At 49.8% G+C, this 16,868-nt stretch overlaps 1 protein-coding gene across 4 annotated transcripts in view; it reads right to left on the reverse strand.

The window, feature by feature from the left end:
- The window catches only part of LOC144278430 (opioid-binding protein/cell adhesion molecule), a 335,321-nt gene that overhangs the window by 37,540 nt on the left and 280,913 nt on the right, over window positions 1–16,868 (reverse strand). For all 4 annotated transcript variants that reach the window (XM_077839722.1, XM_077839720.1, XM_077839721.1 and 1 more), the window contains one exon: window positions 1,549–1,683. In XM_077839722.1, coding sequence (XP_077695848.1) covers window positions 1,549–1,683 — 135 coding nt within the window. The remainder of the gene's footprint in view (window positions 1–1,548; window positions 1,684–16,868) is intronic.

Genomic DNA, 16,868 nt, shown 5'->3' on the forward strand with positions numbered 1-16,868 from the left:
GGGCTTACTTTAAAGTTCTTCTAATCTGATCGGGAAAATTCCCTGGTTTCTAAGTAGCTTTGCATCTTTTAAACCCATTCTGTTGTGCCGAGAAATTTACAAACAGGCCAACCTCTGTGTAGGACCCAGACAAAAAGACGAGTTTGGAGAGATGATCCAAAGCCTGAACAATGTATGCGAAGTCTTGCCTCTCCCCTGCACTTGGAAGGGTCGCTATAAAGTGTAACCCTGAGCCAAACCAATCCTGGTTTTGTACGCTCAAAGAATAGACCGACCGCTCCAGTTTCACCCATCTCCGCTAAACCCACTTCTCCTTGTGTCAGGTGTGAAGAGGATTACAACAGTGGAGCCCTGATTGAAAAAGAAAAGAGCACCAGGTAGCAGAGGAGTAGATGCAGCCCTTCATCCCGAAAATACTCAGGTTTTTTTAAGCTTCCCAGAGGCGCAAAAGAATTCGAGTCACTCCTGAAATGCCGACAAGCTTTGCCACTCCAGCTTTTCTGCCTTGGCATGTCCTCTGAAGTCTTTAAATCGTCTGGGCTCTAAATTCCTAACCATGCTTCTAAAGAACAAATTGTCCTAAGATGTAAATGCTTTAAGCTTAATGAAATGTATATATGTGATTTTCTTACAGCAATTTAGTGGATATAAAAGCTCTACAAGCTCCTTCCTAAAGGGAAGGATCTTTAATGTGCTCTGTGTGTGGTGAGCCACTAGAGATTTTTCCCCCCCTGAATTGCTCCTCAGGAAAAGGGTATTACCATTTATGTTCCAGCTATAAATAGTCTTTAAGGGATGCTGACGTAGATGTTATCTGCTTTATTTTTTTTTCAGGAGTTTATGGTTATAGTTCAGCTGTTCTAACACACACGCACACCCCCGCCGGCACTGGAATACTAGGATCTCAGCTCTGTTTCCCCATCATCTTGTGCCTTTCATCATCTTCTAGACCCCTGCAAAGCGGTGAAGGATCAAGACCCTTGGATCTCAACGCTGGCAGGTAGGGAAAGGAAAGTCACACTTCAGGAGCAGCCGTCCCCACTCAGGGCACATCAGCACTCTGAGCCAGGGGTACAATTCCCAGCTGAAGGAGACGTACATGTACTAGCTCTGATCCAGCTTGCATGCTAAAAATAGACTGTAGCCACGTTGGTGGGAGTGGCGGGAGAGGCGAGCCACCCTGAGTACGTGCCCAGTGCCTTGGAAGGGATCATACTCCAGCAGCTAGCTCCTCCCGGCATTCGGACTGCCATGACTACACTTGATTACTAGCATGCTCGCTCGATGGGAGCTGGTATGGGCATGTCTCCCTCAGCCGAGAATTACACCTTCAGCTTGAAATGTAGACGTACCCTTCGATGGCATGGTAGACAGATCAGAACAGCAAGTTGTGGACCTCTAAGCAGACTACATTACAGCCCCCAGTGTTCAGGTAAAAGCCAAAATGATCTGTGTGAAAAGTCCCCACAACTAGCCTGAGCCCAGTGTTGTCTGAAGCCAGGAGGCGGGGATCAGGGAGTGTGTCGTGCAGAGTCGTGCCCTACTTACAGTTTACGGTGACTTTTACTCTCCGGATGTCTGGAGCGGCCACGTCATTGACAGCGCTGCACTCGTACTCCCCGGACTGATCCCGGGTGATCCCAGAGATCTCCAAGTACTCGTCTTCGCTCACAAAACCCCGGCCTGCAAGGGAGAAGGTGCAAATGGAAAGATCAGCCCACCAGCCTGCCACCTCCACTCCCGTTGGTCACTGGGAATAAAATCTGATGGTTTGATGGAATGGAGACCTCCAGGCCTGATCCGGATCGGTTACAATGGGGTAAATCTGGGGGCTTCAGGGGGTTTAACTCAGGATTAGGCTGGATTATCTGGGATCAGAATCAGGCTCTCTGAAACACTCACAGGACTCCAGGGGCCATATCTCACTGCAGCTGTAAAAGAGGTAAAATCCTGGTGGTCCTTCATTGTAAAACATTATTGCCTACATAAGAACCCTGGGACTGAGTCTCCGCAGATCTGGCTCCAGAAGCATATAGGGGTGCTGCATGAGCTGCAAGGGGCCAAAGAACAACTCCTCCAGGCTGGAGCAGTGCCAGGGCCAATGTAAGCATGTTGGGGCATGGCGGGGGTCACATTTGGTTTAGGTGGGGGAGCAGCCACAGTGCTTTGGGCTACAGCTATTTTGGGCCGGTGCATGGACCACAGGCAGCTCTGGGAAGGCTACAACCCCAGGAGCTGCTCAGATTTATCCTAGGGGACATGTTGTTCCCAAAGCAGTGCAGAAGTAAAGCCAACCCCTTCCCTTTGGTCCATGCTGCATATGTCATGAGCTGCAGCACAGAATCTATCCCATATTGTAAAATAACCCTAATCTGTTCTGTTGACAATGCCACTGATTATTATACCTGAAATACATGCGAAGAGCTCCTCAACTTGTTGCCATGTATGCAGTTTGCTCACTGTTCTGCATTTCAATCCGCTGGGGCAGTGATATTAAACCACTCAGTATCATTTCCCATGGTCATTCCTTAGCACCTTGCTGTTGAGTTTGGGTTCCCAGTGTTGCACGGGGCAGGTGTCTCTCCCCCATCAAAAAAAAAACACCTTTCCATTGTTTTGGGGGCTGGGGACTAAATTATTATTAACAAATGGTCTCTTGGTGAACAAAATGGGACTGGGAGTCAGGTCTCCTGGATTCCACTCCAGCTCTGCCATCCATATATTGTGCAACTGTTGACTGGGATGATTTAGTTGGGGTTGGTCCTGCTTTGAACAGAGGGTTGGACTAAATGACCTCCTGAGGTCTCTTCCAACCCTAATCTTCTATGATTCTCCACGTCTCTCCACCAGGACCCCCCAGGACTCAGCTGAAATACCCCCTGCTATCCCAGGCATAACACACACATGCACAGAGCTTTGCCACTGCACTTCCTTCCTGATTTGCAGCCCCCGACTGCTATTTCAGTTCCGGGCCTTTTCAAAGCAGCTGTGTGAAACTGGTCGGTGGGGTAGGGAAAAATGTCTGCCAGAGACTGGGAGAAGCGTCTGCTGAAATAATGTCACATCCCCAGACACTGACCAAGCCTGTCTGAGTTTAACCTGTAAGGATCAAAGCATAAGAGATCGCTGCACAATCATTTTCATGTGCCAGAATATAAATATTAGACACAAAACCACATACAAGAATCACTGCCCTTACGACAGCTCCAGTACACTTTGCTGACATTAACACCAGGAATACCAAGCGTTTCAAGCCAGGAAATAACAATATCAACTGCAAAACCTCCTTGCTTGGAAGACAAAACCATCCCCAGAGAGGGAAAGTCACAGAGTGTGGGTTAGGGACGGTGGAGTGGGAAGACGAAAAAATAATGATGGGGGGAAAGATGAAGTGGATGAGTGACGACAACACTTTGTAAGTGAGTCTTCTTTGTAATGATCCCATAATCCTGGGGTCATTATGGACCCGGCCTATCCGCCCAGCGATCTCTATAAAAGATGATTGGAAGCGAAAGAAAATAGATTCGACGAGCCAGCGACAGAAATACATAAATAACCAAGGTGATTTCTTTCTGTGGAGAAGGGGCCTCGGGAAGAGATAAGCCCAGCTCGCTACATTAGAGAGATAAGGATCTACAAGGATACAAATGGGTGCGCTCAGACGGAGGCTGCGTGACAGACATGGGGCCATCAATCATGAAGTGGTGGGGGTCACGCCGGAGCCGGGATCTGCTGCGGCAGAGCGGCCAGCGCACGCCGGGTCGTGCGCCATGCCCCCCCGCGTCTGGCTGTATAACAAATATGCTGGGGTCTCTCAGGGACGGGGCTGAACTGGAATGTGCTGCTTGGTGCTTTGCAGCACATGGCTCATCCCTGCCTCGCTGACTGACTGATGCGAAGCAGGGCCCCAGCCTCCCTTAGGATAAACAAAGGTCACTGGTGCCTAGCGCTGCTCATTGGTCTCCTTTCATCAGTACTAAATCCACTGGACTCTAGCTGGTCTAACGCTGCTTGACTAACGCCTCCCTCCAGCTACCCACTCCACTCCCAGGCAGACACCTGTTCAGGGGAGCTGAGCTGAGAGGTGCAAGTTTCTCTTCCCATCTCACCCAAGTGTAGGGTGACCGGACAGCGAATGCAAAAAATCGGGAAGGGGATGGGGGGTAATAGGAGCTTATAGAAGAAAAAGCCCCAAATATTGGGACTGTCCCTATAAAATCAGGACATCTGGTCACCCTACCCAAGTGATGCCCTCTAAGACCCCTCCTTGAACCACTTGAGGCCCTTCAGCAAGAAGGCCTCCGAGGTGAAGCAAGACCCAGAAGCATGACGGGAAAAGGGAAGCACAGAGCCTGCTGGCTGCAGCCTTCCCTTCGATCCTAAGAACGGCCCTACTGGGTCAGACCAATGGTCCATAGAGCTCTGTATCCTGTCTTCTGACAGTGGCCAGCACCAGCAGTGTCAAAGTGAATGAACAGAAGAGGGCAATCCTCAAGCGATCCATCCCCTGTTGTCCAAGCCCAGCATCTGGCATCCTGCGGCACTGCCATACAGGGGCCTTTATGCCTCTCGCCCAGATACGCACTATTCTGGAGAGCCCGGGCTGTTGTCATCCCGCGTTTAGCACCAATAACAGCCTGCACTTCCTCTGCTCCGGTACCTGACACAATGTGAAAAGGGAGATGCCTTGGGGGGCACGACTACAGAGGCCTAAAAGGGGGGCACAGCGGTGGAGAGAGACGCAGTGAGGTGAGAGGGGGAAGGCAGGAGTTGTGGGGGGGGAAGGAGGGGAGAGAGGGATGTTGGGGGGGGGGGCTCTCCAAGCTACCAGCCATCTGCCCTCCCCTCCCCATTTGGGAATCTAATTGCTGCAATGGAGGAGCAGATTCCCCTCGCTAATTAAGTGCGGGGCCGGGAACTGCAGTGCATTTCGTCCCTGTCGGATGCCGGAGACGCCGCCACCACGCCAGAGTTAATGAAAAATGTGATAAACCCACTGTTTCATTTCGCCTTAATTAATCCCAGGGATTGGATTGTGCTGAAGTCAGCCTGGTTTGGAGAAAGCGCCCTGGGGTCAGCATCCTGCTGGCTGGCGGCGCGAGAGGAGGCTCTTTGGCTGGGCTGTGGGATGAGCGGGAGCATCTCTGACTGCAGCAGCTGTGACTGGGCTTTGCAGAGCTCCCCTCCCTGCTGCTCACGAACTCCCCCCCCGCCCACACTCTCCTGTTGCTGCCCGGGTGCTCTGTCTCCTTTCCCAGAGCCGCAAGGTAACCCTAAAGCCAATGTGTGACTGTGATGGGAGCTGTTACTCTGGTGAGGAGGAGGAGAAGATTCAGGCACACAACACGTATGACCCTGCCCTCCTCAGAAGAAACGTGGAGGCATGCCCTGCCGCAGACAAGCACTCCCATCCACACCCGCTGCTAGTCGCCAACACCCTGCCTCCTCCGATACTCTCTCACACAGGTGGGCTGTGCAAAAGTGCCCGAAAGGTCAACAGTTACAGTCCGGGAGGGGACAGAGCCTTCCATTCTCATGGAGAACCAGTGCAGGGGATCAAGCACAAGAGCTCCAGCAATGTGGCACGGGGTGGGAGAGGAAAGAGACGATCTCTCCAGCCATGTGGCCAGGGGTGGGGTGGGGAGCGGGCAGGTCCCAGGCAAATGGGCAGGTCCCAGTAACTTATTTAGATTGCAGCTCTTTGGGTCAGGAACCACATTTTTGTTCTGTTTGTACAGCACCTAGCACAATGGAGTCCTGGTCTAATACAAACAGTAATAACAATGAATAAAATGCATGGTAGGTTGAAAGCAACACCTTCAACTCCACGGGGTGGCAGCTGCAATGCAGATCCAGCAGGTGCTTTAAAAATGGGCATGTCCTTAACAGAGGGAGGTTCATATTCCATTAACCGAAGGCTGCCCCTAGTGCTTTCCAGTGGGTAGAACAGAAGACTGTGAATAAGGGCTCCTGGGTTCTAGCTCCAGCCCTCTCAGACTTGTGTGGGTTTAGGTAAGTGGCTTAACCTCTCTAGAGACAGCTCTTCCTCGGGGGTACTACTAATGCTCTAATTCATACGCGTGTGGTGGTGGTGGGAATTCAATACAGCCCTTTGAGATGCTAGCACGCAATGGGTGACATAATTGCAAAGTCTTCCTGGCAAGGCAGCCCCAGTGCTGCAGATTAATTACATCTGTATGACTTTTCCAGCCAGCCAGATGGAAACAGGATATAGCTAAAGACACTAGAAGCCCAGAATCAATACAGTGGGAGAAAGGCAGGGGCAGCCCAGCTGGGGGAGATGAATATCTTGAATGATACACCCAGATGCAACAGGGTCTTTGCAAACCCAGAAGGTCAGCTGGCTCCGGCTGGGCAGTAAATGATGCGGAAAGGCTGCTAGGGTGGAACCTCAGGTTTAGGATGCTAGGAGTCACTACTGAAAGAGGCAGCTCTACTGCATACCACCCATCCCCCTGTCCTTATAACACTAACCAAAACTGATGGGGCAAGTGTTTCCAATTAGTTAGACCAACTCCACTGAAGCAACATCAGTACAAGAAAGGAGGATTTTTCCCACCAAGACTCAACCAGCCTTCCCTGAGACTCAAGTAAAGCCTCAGATGGATTCTTCTGCGGCCTGTTCTACTTAGTTGGTCCAAAGTCCATGTCCAGCATATGGAAATGATCTTGCCAGGACGTTATCACACAGCAGTTTTTAAACAGGGGGAGGAGAAGGCACATGCTCTGCTCAGTGAGAGATAGGTGGGCAAGGAGAACAAGGGAGTTAGGGTATGTTTCTGCCATTGCTGGAATCGAATTGGATACATCATAATTCGAGAGGGCACTGGACTCCAATTCCTTATCTGAGCATCCCAAACTTCAGGGCAGTTTGGATCTGCACCAGAATCCAACCTGCACTGCTGGCTCTCCATGATGGACCAACCCGAAATCCTGTCTCCACGGACCACGGGGGAAGTTTGGATCCAGATCTGGAATTTTCAGTTAGTGACCCTTCTTGGCTCGAAAGTTTTGGAGCGTGCACGGCATCCTCAGAAAGCTTGGTGGGATAATGACAAATCCATGTGCTGCACAGGCCGATGATTATTGTGGAAATCATGCACACTGATGCATATCTCCTTCATTTCTAGAAACATAGGCCTTAAACACTGGCGCTAAAAGAGAACTCCCTTAACAGGAACCCGGGGTAATAGGTCCCTTCTCTTCTCTGTGAGGCAGCCACTAAAAAGGCAATATCACAAACACATGCAAAGCCAGTATGGTAGTGAACACAGGGCATTATAGGAGAGAGCAAAGTACACTGCTCAGTCCAGAATTTACCCTTTCTTCTCTATGGGAGTCCTGGCTGCTTCCCTTTTGGAATCATCAACAACTGCTTTATCCATCACATCTGGCTAAGATCAGGTTCTCTCACTCCAAACTGCAAGACAGTCCTGGCATGTCCTCCAGCGCTGAGTGCATCCATCTCCTTCTCCCTCATCCTACAGGTTTTTTTTATTGGAGACACTTTGACATGGCAGGATTATCTGTCTGTGCATAGCCCTAGCGGTATGATAATGATACTAATTAACAGCATTTGTTAATATCTTTAAATTACCTGTATTAGCTCCCAGGCAAAGCACCTACTAACAGTGGCAGCAGTGTTGGCAGATTTGCATCAGCAAGTGACATTATGTTCATTTCATAGTTCATTAGTACACTCCAGAGCGAACATGTCACCAAACGACATCATGATCCGCGGCAGACTGGCCTGGTACCGGAATCTGGTGCCAGGGCTGCTCGTCTCAGCAAAGGGGACCTGCTTTCTGAGGGTGCCTTTTTATTTACCCATTGCCCTGATACCTCTCTGGTGCCAGGGTGAGCCAGCAGTGAGTAAAGCAGCTGGGATAGGACTCAGCCCCAGGGGGCTGATGTGCTCATAGGGAAGGATGGACAAGGCTGGCTGGAACGGGCCATGAACAGGACGGTGCGGTGCAAGCTTTCCTGACCCAACCCTTTGCCAATATCACTCCCGCCTCATTCCTGAACTACTCTGACCTCATGGTCTCAGTCCTGAGCTTAGCCTGAACGACAGTTCTCCACCTGTTTCGAGTCCTGGTAGTCAAAAAAGCGGCAAAGAAGGCAGAACAGACGGGGGACAAAAAGAGATTCAAGGGGTGAAAGGTGGCCAGGAGGAAAAGTCTGGGAGCTGATTTTTGATTTGTCTGCATCAGCTTCCATTTTGGGGATTCCAGCTAGCAGCAAGCACCAACACTTCCAGCAGAGCTGGGGCTTTCTGCAAGGCATGTCTCAGTCATGGTTGTAAATTAGGAGCTTAGAAGGTTGAGCTCTTCAGCTCCCAGCCCTTACTGCAGGTTGCCTGTCTGCCTCTGCAGGTCTTCTGTGGCTCGGCCCACCGGCCAGGTCCCACAGTGCAACCATCCCTCCCGGGGGGGGGGGGGGGGGCAACAAACTTAGAAGCTCCTTGTGCCCTTCAGGGACAATTATAAGCGAATGAGTTTCTTCCCCTTCGGGGCTAAATTCCCTCTCTGGAATTGAATCATCTGCACTCTTGCCACTGGCTACAGCCAGTGGTGGTCCCTGGCCAAGCCTGGTTCCTTTGGCCGTAGTCTAGGCAGCATCCCTCCTCGCTCCTCTGGCTCCACCCAGAAACTGATTTTGGTAGCAGCAGGCACCTCTTTTTATTCTAGCCTGCTGGGCTTTGATTGGCTGTTGCTGGACTCCTGCCCTTCTAGCTGGTGCAGGACCAGATCTCAGTGGTTCCCCCCAAAATGACTGCAGCTGGGATGGCTCTCTAGGCAAGCCTGCAAGCCTAATGCTTGGTGCTATTTTCCTGTCAGGGAGCAGTTTTGGGGGGCAGGGTGTAGCAGAGCAGCAGGGCCTCCAATGTGGGGGTGGGAGGGCGATGAAGACCTGGTACCCTCCATCACAAGGAATCTTCCTGGAGGGGTACCCTGATTGCCTGTATAGGAGAGGATACCTTGATATGAGAATAGCACACAAATGATACCCAGCCCCCCCACACAGGTGCACAGGGAGACCCCGCCCCTTACTGCCCCAGCATAGGGGCAGGGCACAATATGGTGCTTTCAAAGTGTGTAAAAGAGTCAGTGCAGAGGCAGTGTGGTCCAGCGGATATGGCCTGGGACTCAGGAGACCCAGGTTTTATTCTTGGCTTTATCATGGGCCTGCTCCATGACCTTAGGCACATGATGGCCCCTGTCTGTGCCTCTGTTTCCCCATCTGTAAACTGGGGATAACAGCACTGCTCTCTTTTGTAAAGCACTTTGAGATCCATAGATGCAAGAACTAGGTGTCACCATTCCTGTACTCCAGGAAGTGCTGTGCTTTCTGACAGAGCCCAGGCTGGGTTACGGCAGCTGTACCCGGCCCACCCTAGGCACCCCAGCCCACACCCACTTCATCACGAAGGAGTCAGCTGACGGTTCTGCTCTCCCAAAATCCTTTGCAAACAAGCCTACTGGTCTCCAGTTCGGAAGAAGATAGGCAGGCACACAGCAGCCGGCTTTAACAAATCAGAAAGCAATTCATTTTCAGAAGAAAACAAGTGATATTTACATTATTAAATCACAATTACAAAGCAAATCAGCTGCAGAAGAAGGGAGCCCATTTTCATCAATTATTACTGAACTGAACGTAATTTTTCAATCAGAGGCGGATTGTAAATGGAGGCCTTGATGCAGCCAGAACTCTTTTATCATCATATTTACTAATCAGGTATTAACTTCTTGGAATTACCAATGGCACTGTGAAAAGAAAGCAGGGGATGGACGGGTGAGGAAGGAAAAAAAAAAGAAGGATGCACTTGTGCTAATTACAGAAAGTTAAATTAGGCGTTGTGAGCAATTCATTGATAGGACAATGAAACGCCGTCTCATGGGCTGGAATTCAATGGGCTTTGACTTCCCTCCAGCAGGGTTTCCTTCTAGAAAATCAATTGTTTCTAGCTGGATCAGAATTACGACGGTGTGGGGCTGGGGGAAGGTAAAAAGACATCCCTTTGCTTAAATACAACAGCGATGAACCCAGTAGGAAGTGAGAGCGGAGAGACAAGATTAGCGACAGAAGAAAGACTGGTGGGGGGAACACAGCTAAGATAGACGCATCCATGCCTGAGTCACTGCATCACTGCAGTATGCATTTAGAGAAGAAAGACAGTGCCGTGGGCTAACACTCAGGAGAGTGAGGTTCAATTCCCAGCTATGCCACACACTGAGTCACTTTCGGCACATCACTTAATCTACGGCTCAGCTCCCCATCTATCAGACAGGGCTATTAATATGCCCTTGCTCCCACCTTCTGTCTTGTCTATTTTGATTATGAGATCTTGGGGGCAGGGGACTCTGGTCTTAACAGGGGCCCCTGGACACTAATGTAACCTGTAATAAGATGCTAGGATTGTCGTTCAGAAGCCCAAGATGCCTGGTGAGTCACTGTGAAGCGATGGAAGCAGCTACAAGCATGGCTGAGAGCTCTTTGTTCAGACTATCCCCAGGTTCAATCTTCCCTGGGCTTTGCGGTCTGTTACCCTCCAGTTTTTAAGTTCTCAGCCACTTTGACTTCACCAGTTACACCCACGCATGGTACAGCTACAGTAAGGCACAAATCTCTGCCATGCCAAGAATCCTAGACCACTGTGAGATTGGCAGAACTCAGCCAATCACGATGCTTACTCTACAGCTAATTTGCATCCTACAGTGTCATTGGTTCTACGAGGGAGACTGCACAGATGGTGGAATATTTGGCCCACGTGCCACGAGCGTTCCAGCTTCTAGGACAGAGGAGAGGGAATCATTTTAGGAGCCCAAAACCCAGGTCGGGATGAGGCCAAAGGGGATGGAAAGTTTAGCTTTGCACTTCCCCAATCCTGGGGCCATTGTGTATGTAGCCAGCCCCCAGGCATACTCTGAAGAAGCCAAAGGGCTGCTCTTCCTTACACCAAGAAGTTAACGCCAGAATCTTGACAAAGCGTTGGGGCATTCCAACCACACCCTGTCCATGCTGGTAGCAGGGGATAGCGTGGGAGTCTCTATCCCAACTCAACGGGAAGACCCTTGTGCTGGGATGCGTCCGGCAATGCCACCTCTCAGGTGAGATTCGGCTCAGCACACGTCACACTGGAAGGTCTGCACTGTTGTTGTGGCTGAGCCCAACTCGGAGCCGTTAGCCTGTGCACAAGGCAGCTGTGACCCCGGTCTGACGCGATCTGTGCTTGAAGTGGGGCAGCGGGGCAGTGGAAGTGGTTACGCCATATTCCCACTTTGCGCTGCTGACAGCTGAAATTTTTAGACCAAGAAATAAATGGGTCTATTTTTTCTAAATGGAGCCGTTGTGCTGGTTCTCTGGCTTTGCCTATGCAGATGTGCAATGCAGAGAACAGAACTCAGGACAACTGAGCCTCAACCCACTGAGCTAAAGGAGCAATATCTCCCGTTCAGCGGATACAGCAAATTGATAGACCTGTGAGTAGACATATTCCATCCAGGAGGGGGCAGCAGCAGGTACCACCGTCTTAAGCTCTGCGACAGTTTTAAGCACAGAGGTGAGCCTGTGCTTTGATTCCGGGCATGTATGGCGAAGGGATATAAAGGCTATTACCCGGCACTTATAGGTATGATTTGCTCACGTGATTGAATTGAATCCAATCATAAGTGCAATGGGCCTGATTCGGACACACTGACTTGTGTCGAGCAGCCCCTTACTACGCAGTCCCAGGGAAATCAGCGGAAGAAGCAGCTGCTCGGTGTAAGGGTGCTGTACATTATAATTATGACCGGTGGTTAATGGTATAGAGCTGACACAGAAATGTAACACATTATTGGGTGTAAGTCACCCCGCTGCAGCTCTGCACCTCCCCACTCCGGTGTGTGCCAGGGTGCACAGCTCACGTGCTGTTTGGAAGCTGCAGAAAAGCTCCCCGATTTTCTGAACGCTCCTCCCCTGCTCCCCGCTGGATCCTCTGAAATGTGGGGGCTGGGGTGAGAGTACAGGAAAATGGCAAGAAACGGGGGCGGGTCCACAGAAGATTTCAAGGCGGTGTGAAAGGAGGAGGGTGTTTGAGAGAATGGAGGAAGTGGGGAGAACAGGTTCAAACCCAAAGCCCGGATCCCCCGGCCCATGTCAGTCTGGGTCCATGCACAGCTCCATCCGGCCAGTCAGGATAAAGCAACACACCCCGGCACTACATCTGAGTGTCAAATAGCAGCATTTCAGGCTAGTGTAACTGTCCTCTTTCTAATGCTCAGTGCCATCGCTTCCCCTAAAACTTATCAAAAGTAGACCCTGATTCCTCCACGCCATTCCTCCTTCTGCTAGAGCCCGCTGTGAGATGGCACCTGGCTGGCCTCCCTAGAGATATCTGCATGCCGTGTCAGGATGCAGTGATGGGGATTACCTTGCCCTCGCACCCTCACAAGCCAATCGTGGGAGAGGAGAGAAGCGGCTGGGTTCACCCTGTACTCTCACCCCAGCCCCTGTCTCCATTTGCTTCAGAAAAGCGAGAACCTGAGCTCCCTGTCCAGGTCACCACGTCCATTTCTCGGCACTTTACAGGCTTTAGCATCCTTACTCAGGATACTGCTGTGTCTATTGCTCCTCTTCGCATTTGATCTCATTCAGCCCCTTCCCCAGAGTCAGCTTCTCTTCCTAAAGCTTCGCTTTTCACAGGACTTGAACCCCTGCACAGCAGAGCTGTGTTATTAATACTAATAATCAATGGCTGAGATTAAAATAGCAAGAAGGAGCAGGCCTTCTTGGGGTTATGAAGCCAAGCTCATGCGAAATGAGAACTGGATAATGATTACCAGCCCCTGATGAGACAGGGATTTTGCACTAAGCGGAAGGCATAAACTACAAAGGAATAAACAGAGCCCTGTTCTTATTGCAACTTGTAATTTCTGAAGTGAATTTACTGCTAGGGCAAGATGCCAATTTGACAGAATTGGTGACTGACGCCCTTTGTTTATCCACAGACGATGAATTTCACCCCTGTGCAGGAGGCCAGAACTACTCAAGCCCCCAGCGTGCATAGGCCTTGCGCTGGTTCTCTATATAGGGATGAATTTAACCCAGGATAGACAAAGCCCAGTCCTGTAGCCCTTAAAAACCCTCAAACCATCAACAAGCCAATTTCCTCCCTGAGGAGCGGAAGAGCAATTGGAAGCGAAAAACTCAACATACATGACAGATGCTAATCGCCCTGCTTACTGCACTGTTAGAAGGTGCTCAGATACCCCGGTGATGATGAACGAGGAGCTTGAATAGAACAGAATGACTTGGGCAAAACTCCTGTGGAAGCCACTTGGGAATGGCTTTTGCCTGAGTCAGGATGGTAGGACTGGAACCCATCTGTGGGGAAACCACCAAGAGGAGGCACGAGTGGCGCCCAGATGGATGTAAGCCCCCTTGCCCCCAAGCCATTTCAAATGGTTTGGCCTCCAGGCAGCCTCCCCACCCTCGTATATATTAATATTAAAATGTCTGCAGCTGGTGGTCCAGGTACAGCCCAGGAAACAGCAGTGCAAGCGGGAATGCCGTACTCTGCCCACTCACCCCAAGCAGCAACTCCAATACCCTCTCTATGCGAAGGGCACATCAAAACACCCCACCACGTCGGAAGCCCTAGTGTAGACAGGCCTCTGAGTTTAAGCCTTGTGTCCTCTGATCCTACTCAGAGTGCGTCTAACTGACGTAGCGCTTAAAAGGCCGAGAGGTCTCTCTGCCCTCGCACTTCCAGTGTCGTTAACACAAGTGGGGCTGAAGCTGAATCATTTCTCTCGCACAGATAGAGAGAGAACTCTCTTCCTTAAAGTCCTATAGCCCATATTAGAATCATAGAATATCAGGGTTGGAAGGGACCTCAGGAGGTCATCTAGTCCAACCCCCTGCTCAAAGCAGGACCAATCCCCAAATTTTTGTGCCCCGGATCCCTAAATGGCCCCCTCAAGGATTGAACTCACAACCCTGGGTTTAGCAGGCCAATGCTCAAACCACTGAGCTATCCCTCCCCATATTGTCCCTGGCCTCTCTGCTACGGACTGGTCTATATTAAGTAAACCAGGGTAAGACCCACCTTGGGCAGGTGAGGCATCTACATTAGGAGTCTGCACTGATGTAATTTATAGTGGGACAAATTTTCTTAATAGAGACAAACTCTCAGTGAGTGTCAACTGTGGTTTTGTGAAATAGGCAGGCATTCAATCCACAAAGACTTGCTATTGAGATGTACCAATTTATTTAACACAGAGATGCCACCAGAGATGCTTTTGACTTTTGCCTGGGGGATGAATTTGGAATAGTGAGCTAGAGATTTGGCCCATCACCTTTTCACGAGCTGAAGCCCGAAGGAACTCCGGGGACAGCCAACCTATGGTAACTCAAGGACTCACAACAAAATAAACAGATCTTTTGCAGCAGTGCAGGAAATAAAAGCAAGATCGAGCACCAAAACTTCAGGAAGCCCTCAGGTTTTAAACCTCAGAGGAGGGAGCATAGACTTACAAGACTGGAATGGAGTCAGTGGGAGAGCAGCTGGGCAAGGAGCATCTTTTCTGTGGGGCAGTAAAGCCAATGACTTCAGCCTCTGGAGGTTGTGCCCAGTTCCGATCACCTGGCAACAAATTCTCGGCCAACAGAGGATCTAACAATGCAGCCGGCAGAGCAGAAGGGAAAGTCCAAAATGTGCTCACGCAAATCGAATGGCAGCATGACACACTGAGGGAAAGGGAAGTGACAGCTTCAAAGTCTGTGTCAATTCCGAATTGCAAACGGTTTCACTACAAAGGAATGATTCCAACAGACAGCAGTGGCGTCCAGACACCTACCAACTAGTCATCTCCCAAAAATCAGCACCCTTCGGACAACTAAGTACAAGATTGTAGTGCAAAACATTTTAAATCCTGGCCCTGAATCTCACAGGCAACAGATGTCAAAAGTGCATGCGTGTGTGTGAGAGTGCGGGGGGCGGATTAGCAGAGTGCTTCAGGGAGGGACCTAGTTGGAGTTGTCAAGCCCAGAAATCTTGGGTAGTCATTTTGCACTGCCCAGCAATCTGTAGTAATCTTGGGTAGTCATTTACACCTGTGCAGGGTGAGTGCCAGGTGGGCATAAAGACATCATCAGAGGTGTGAGTGAGCAAAGACTTCTGATGCAGTCGCATTTGACACCTACCTTGTAAGAGTTACAATGATGGCATGGTGTGAAAGGCAGTGTAGAATCAGACCCTCAGTCTAAGGCTACCTGTTCACTGCAGACAGAAGTGTCTTTCTACACTGAGACAGCTTCCTGGAGAGAGACATCTTGATTTAAAATCCAAGGGGAGACAAGGCACAGCTGTTCTTTTTTTACCTTGGTGTAGCTAGCTGAGGTAAAAAACACCACGCCTTGTCTCTGCTGGGATCATACCATGAGATAGTTCTTTCCAGTCTGCTGTTTCAATGTAAAAACACTCCTCTTCCTGGAGTGAAGACAAAGCCGAAAGCACAGAGTTGCATTGGGTTTAACTAAAGGTATGTTTTTAAGCAGATTTTGTTAAACCGCTCCTGTGTAGATGGTCTTAATTCAATTTAAACCCTGCTTCTATTGGTTTAACTTGGAGTGGTAAATTTGGTTTTGGTTAAATGAGTTTGGTTAAATTTGGTTAAATCAGTGCAACTTCTGTGGGCAAACACGGCCTATCTGGGAGGGGAAACTGAAGTGCGCTGGGGGCAGGTTGCTAGCAGCACATTGTATCTACCCCATGTTGAAGGAAGGGGCCCAGGAAGTAGGATAGTTCAGGGAAAGGACTGAGTTTCTCTGACCTGGTTTTTTGCCTGTGACCTTATGTCTCAGTGAGTGGATGAAAGACTGGTTAATTTCCTATCACAGGGCACCCAGCAATTCCTCAGGGGAGGGTTAAAAGAGATTCCCAGCCCACTGAATGGGAAGCAGGATGCCTTCAACAGGCTAATCTCGCATCAGAATGCACCAAGCAAATCACTGCTAGTAGCCAAGGGCTGGCTCCCAGCGAGATGCACCAGTGACTCCTTGCTGAAATACTGAGATTGATCATCCCACCAGAAATACCTAAAGTGACTCTTAAAATAGGTTATTAACCAGCAAGTTCAGCACTCTCCCATGAAGGCGTATATGCAGATGAGGGGAAACAGGTTTATATCACAGTGATATAGATGAGCAGGAGATCTCTGTGAGGAAGAGAAATTGGGATAGATCCAAGCAGAAGCAAGCAAGCAAGGCACAAAACAAGAGTGAAAAATTTACCATCTATATTCAAACCTCCTCTGAAAAATCTCTTCTCCCTTGCCTCTATTGGATTCTTTTCCTTTCTCTCTCCTTCTGCTATTATTGTTCCCCCATTTAATTTTTTAACTAGGTTGTTTAACTCTGAAAAAGCTTTTATTAGGTTGCTGAGCCAATTCCATCAATCTGGCCATCATCATTGCAATATCTGACCACACCTCACAGTTCTTAGAGGATTTATTCTCACAACACGTCTGTGAGGTAGGGCAGAGTTAGCGCCCTGATTTTCACTGAGGTACAGAGAGACTAAAAGTGACTTTGCCAAGGCCACACAGGAAGTCTGTGGCAGATTAGGGACCGAACCCAGAAGTCATAGGTTAGTGCCCTAACCACTGGCCCATCCTTCCCCTCCATTCTCCACTCCCAATTCTGATCTCACTCACACCAGCATCATTCCACTGGGCTTGATTCTCTGCCACTTTGCACCTTGGTGTTGTTTTGCAAAGAGGGTGTAAACTCTCCCTGCATGCCCGCCGCTCTGTTTTACGCTCACCCAGAGAGCTCAACAAAACAGCAGCCTTTGCAAAAAC

The sequence above is a fragment of the Eretmochelys imbricata genome, chromosome 22 (genome assembly GCF_965152235.1).
Source record: "Eretmochelys imbricata isolate rEreImb1 chromosome 22, rEreImb1.hap1, whole genome shotgun sequence".
Lineage (NCBI taxonomy): Eukaryota > Metazoa > Chordata > Testudines > Cheloniidae > Eretmochelys > Eretmochelys imbricata.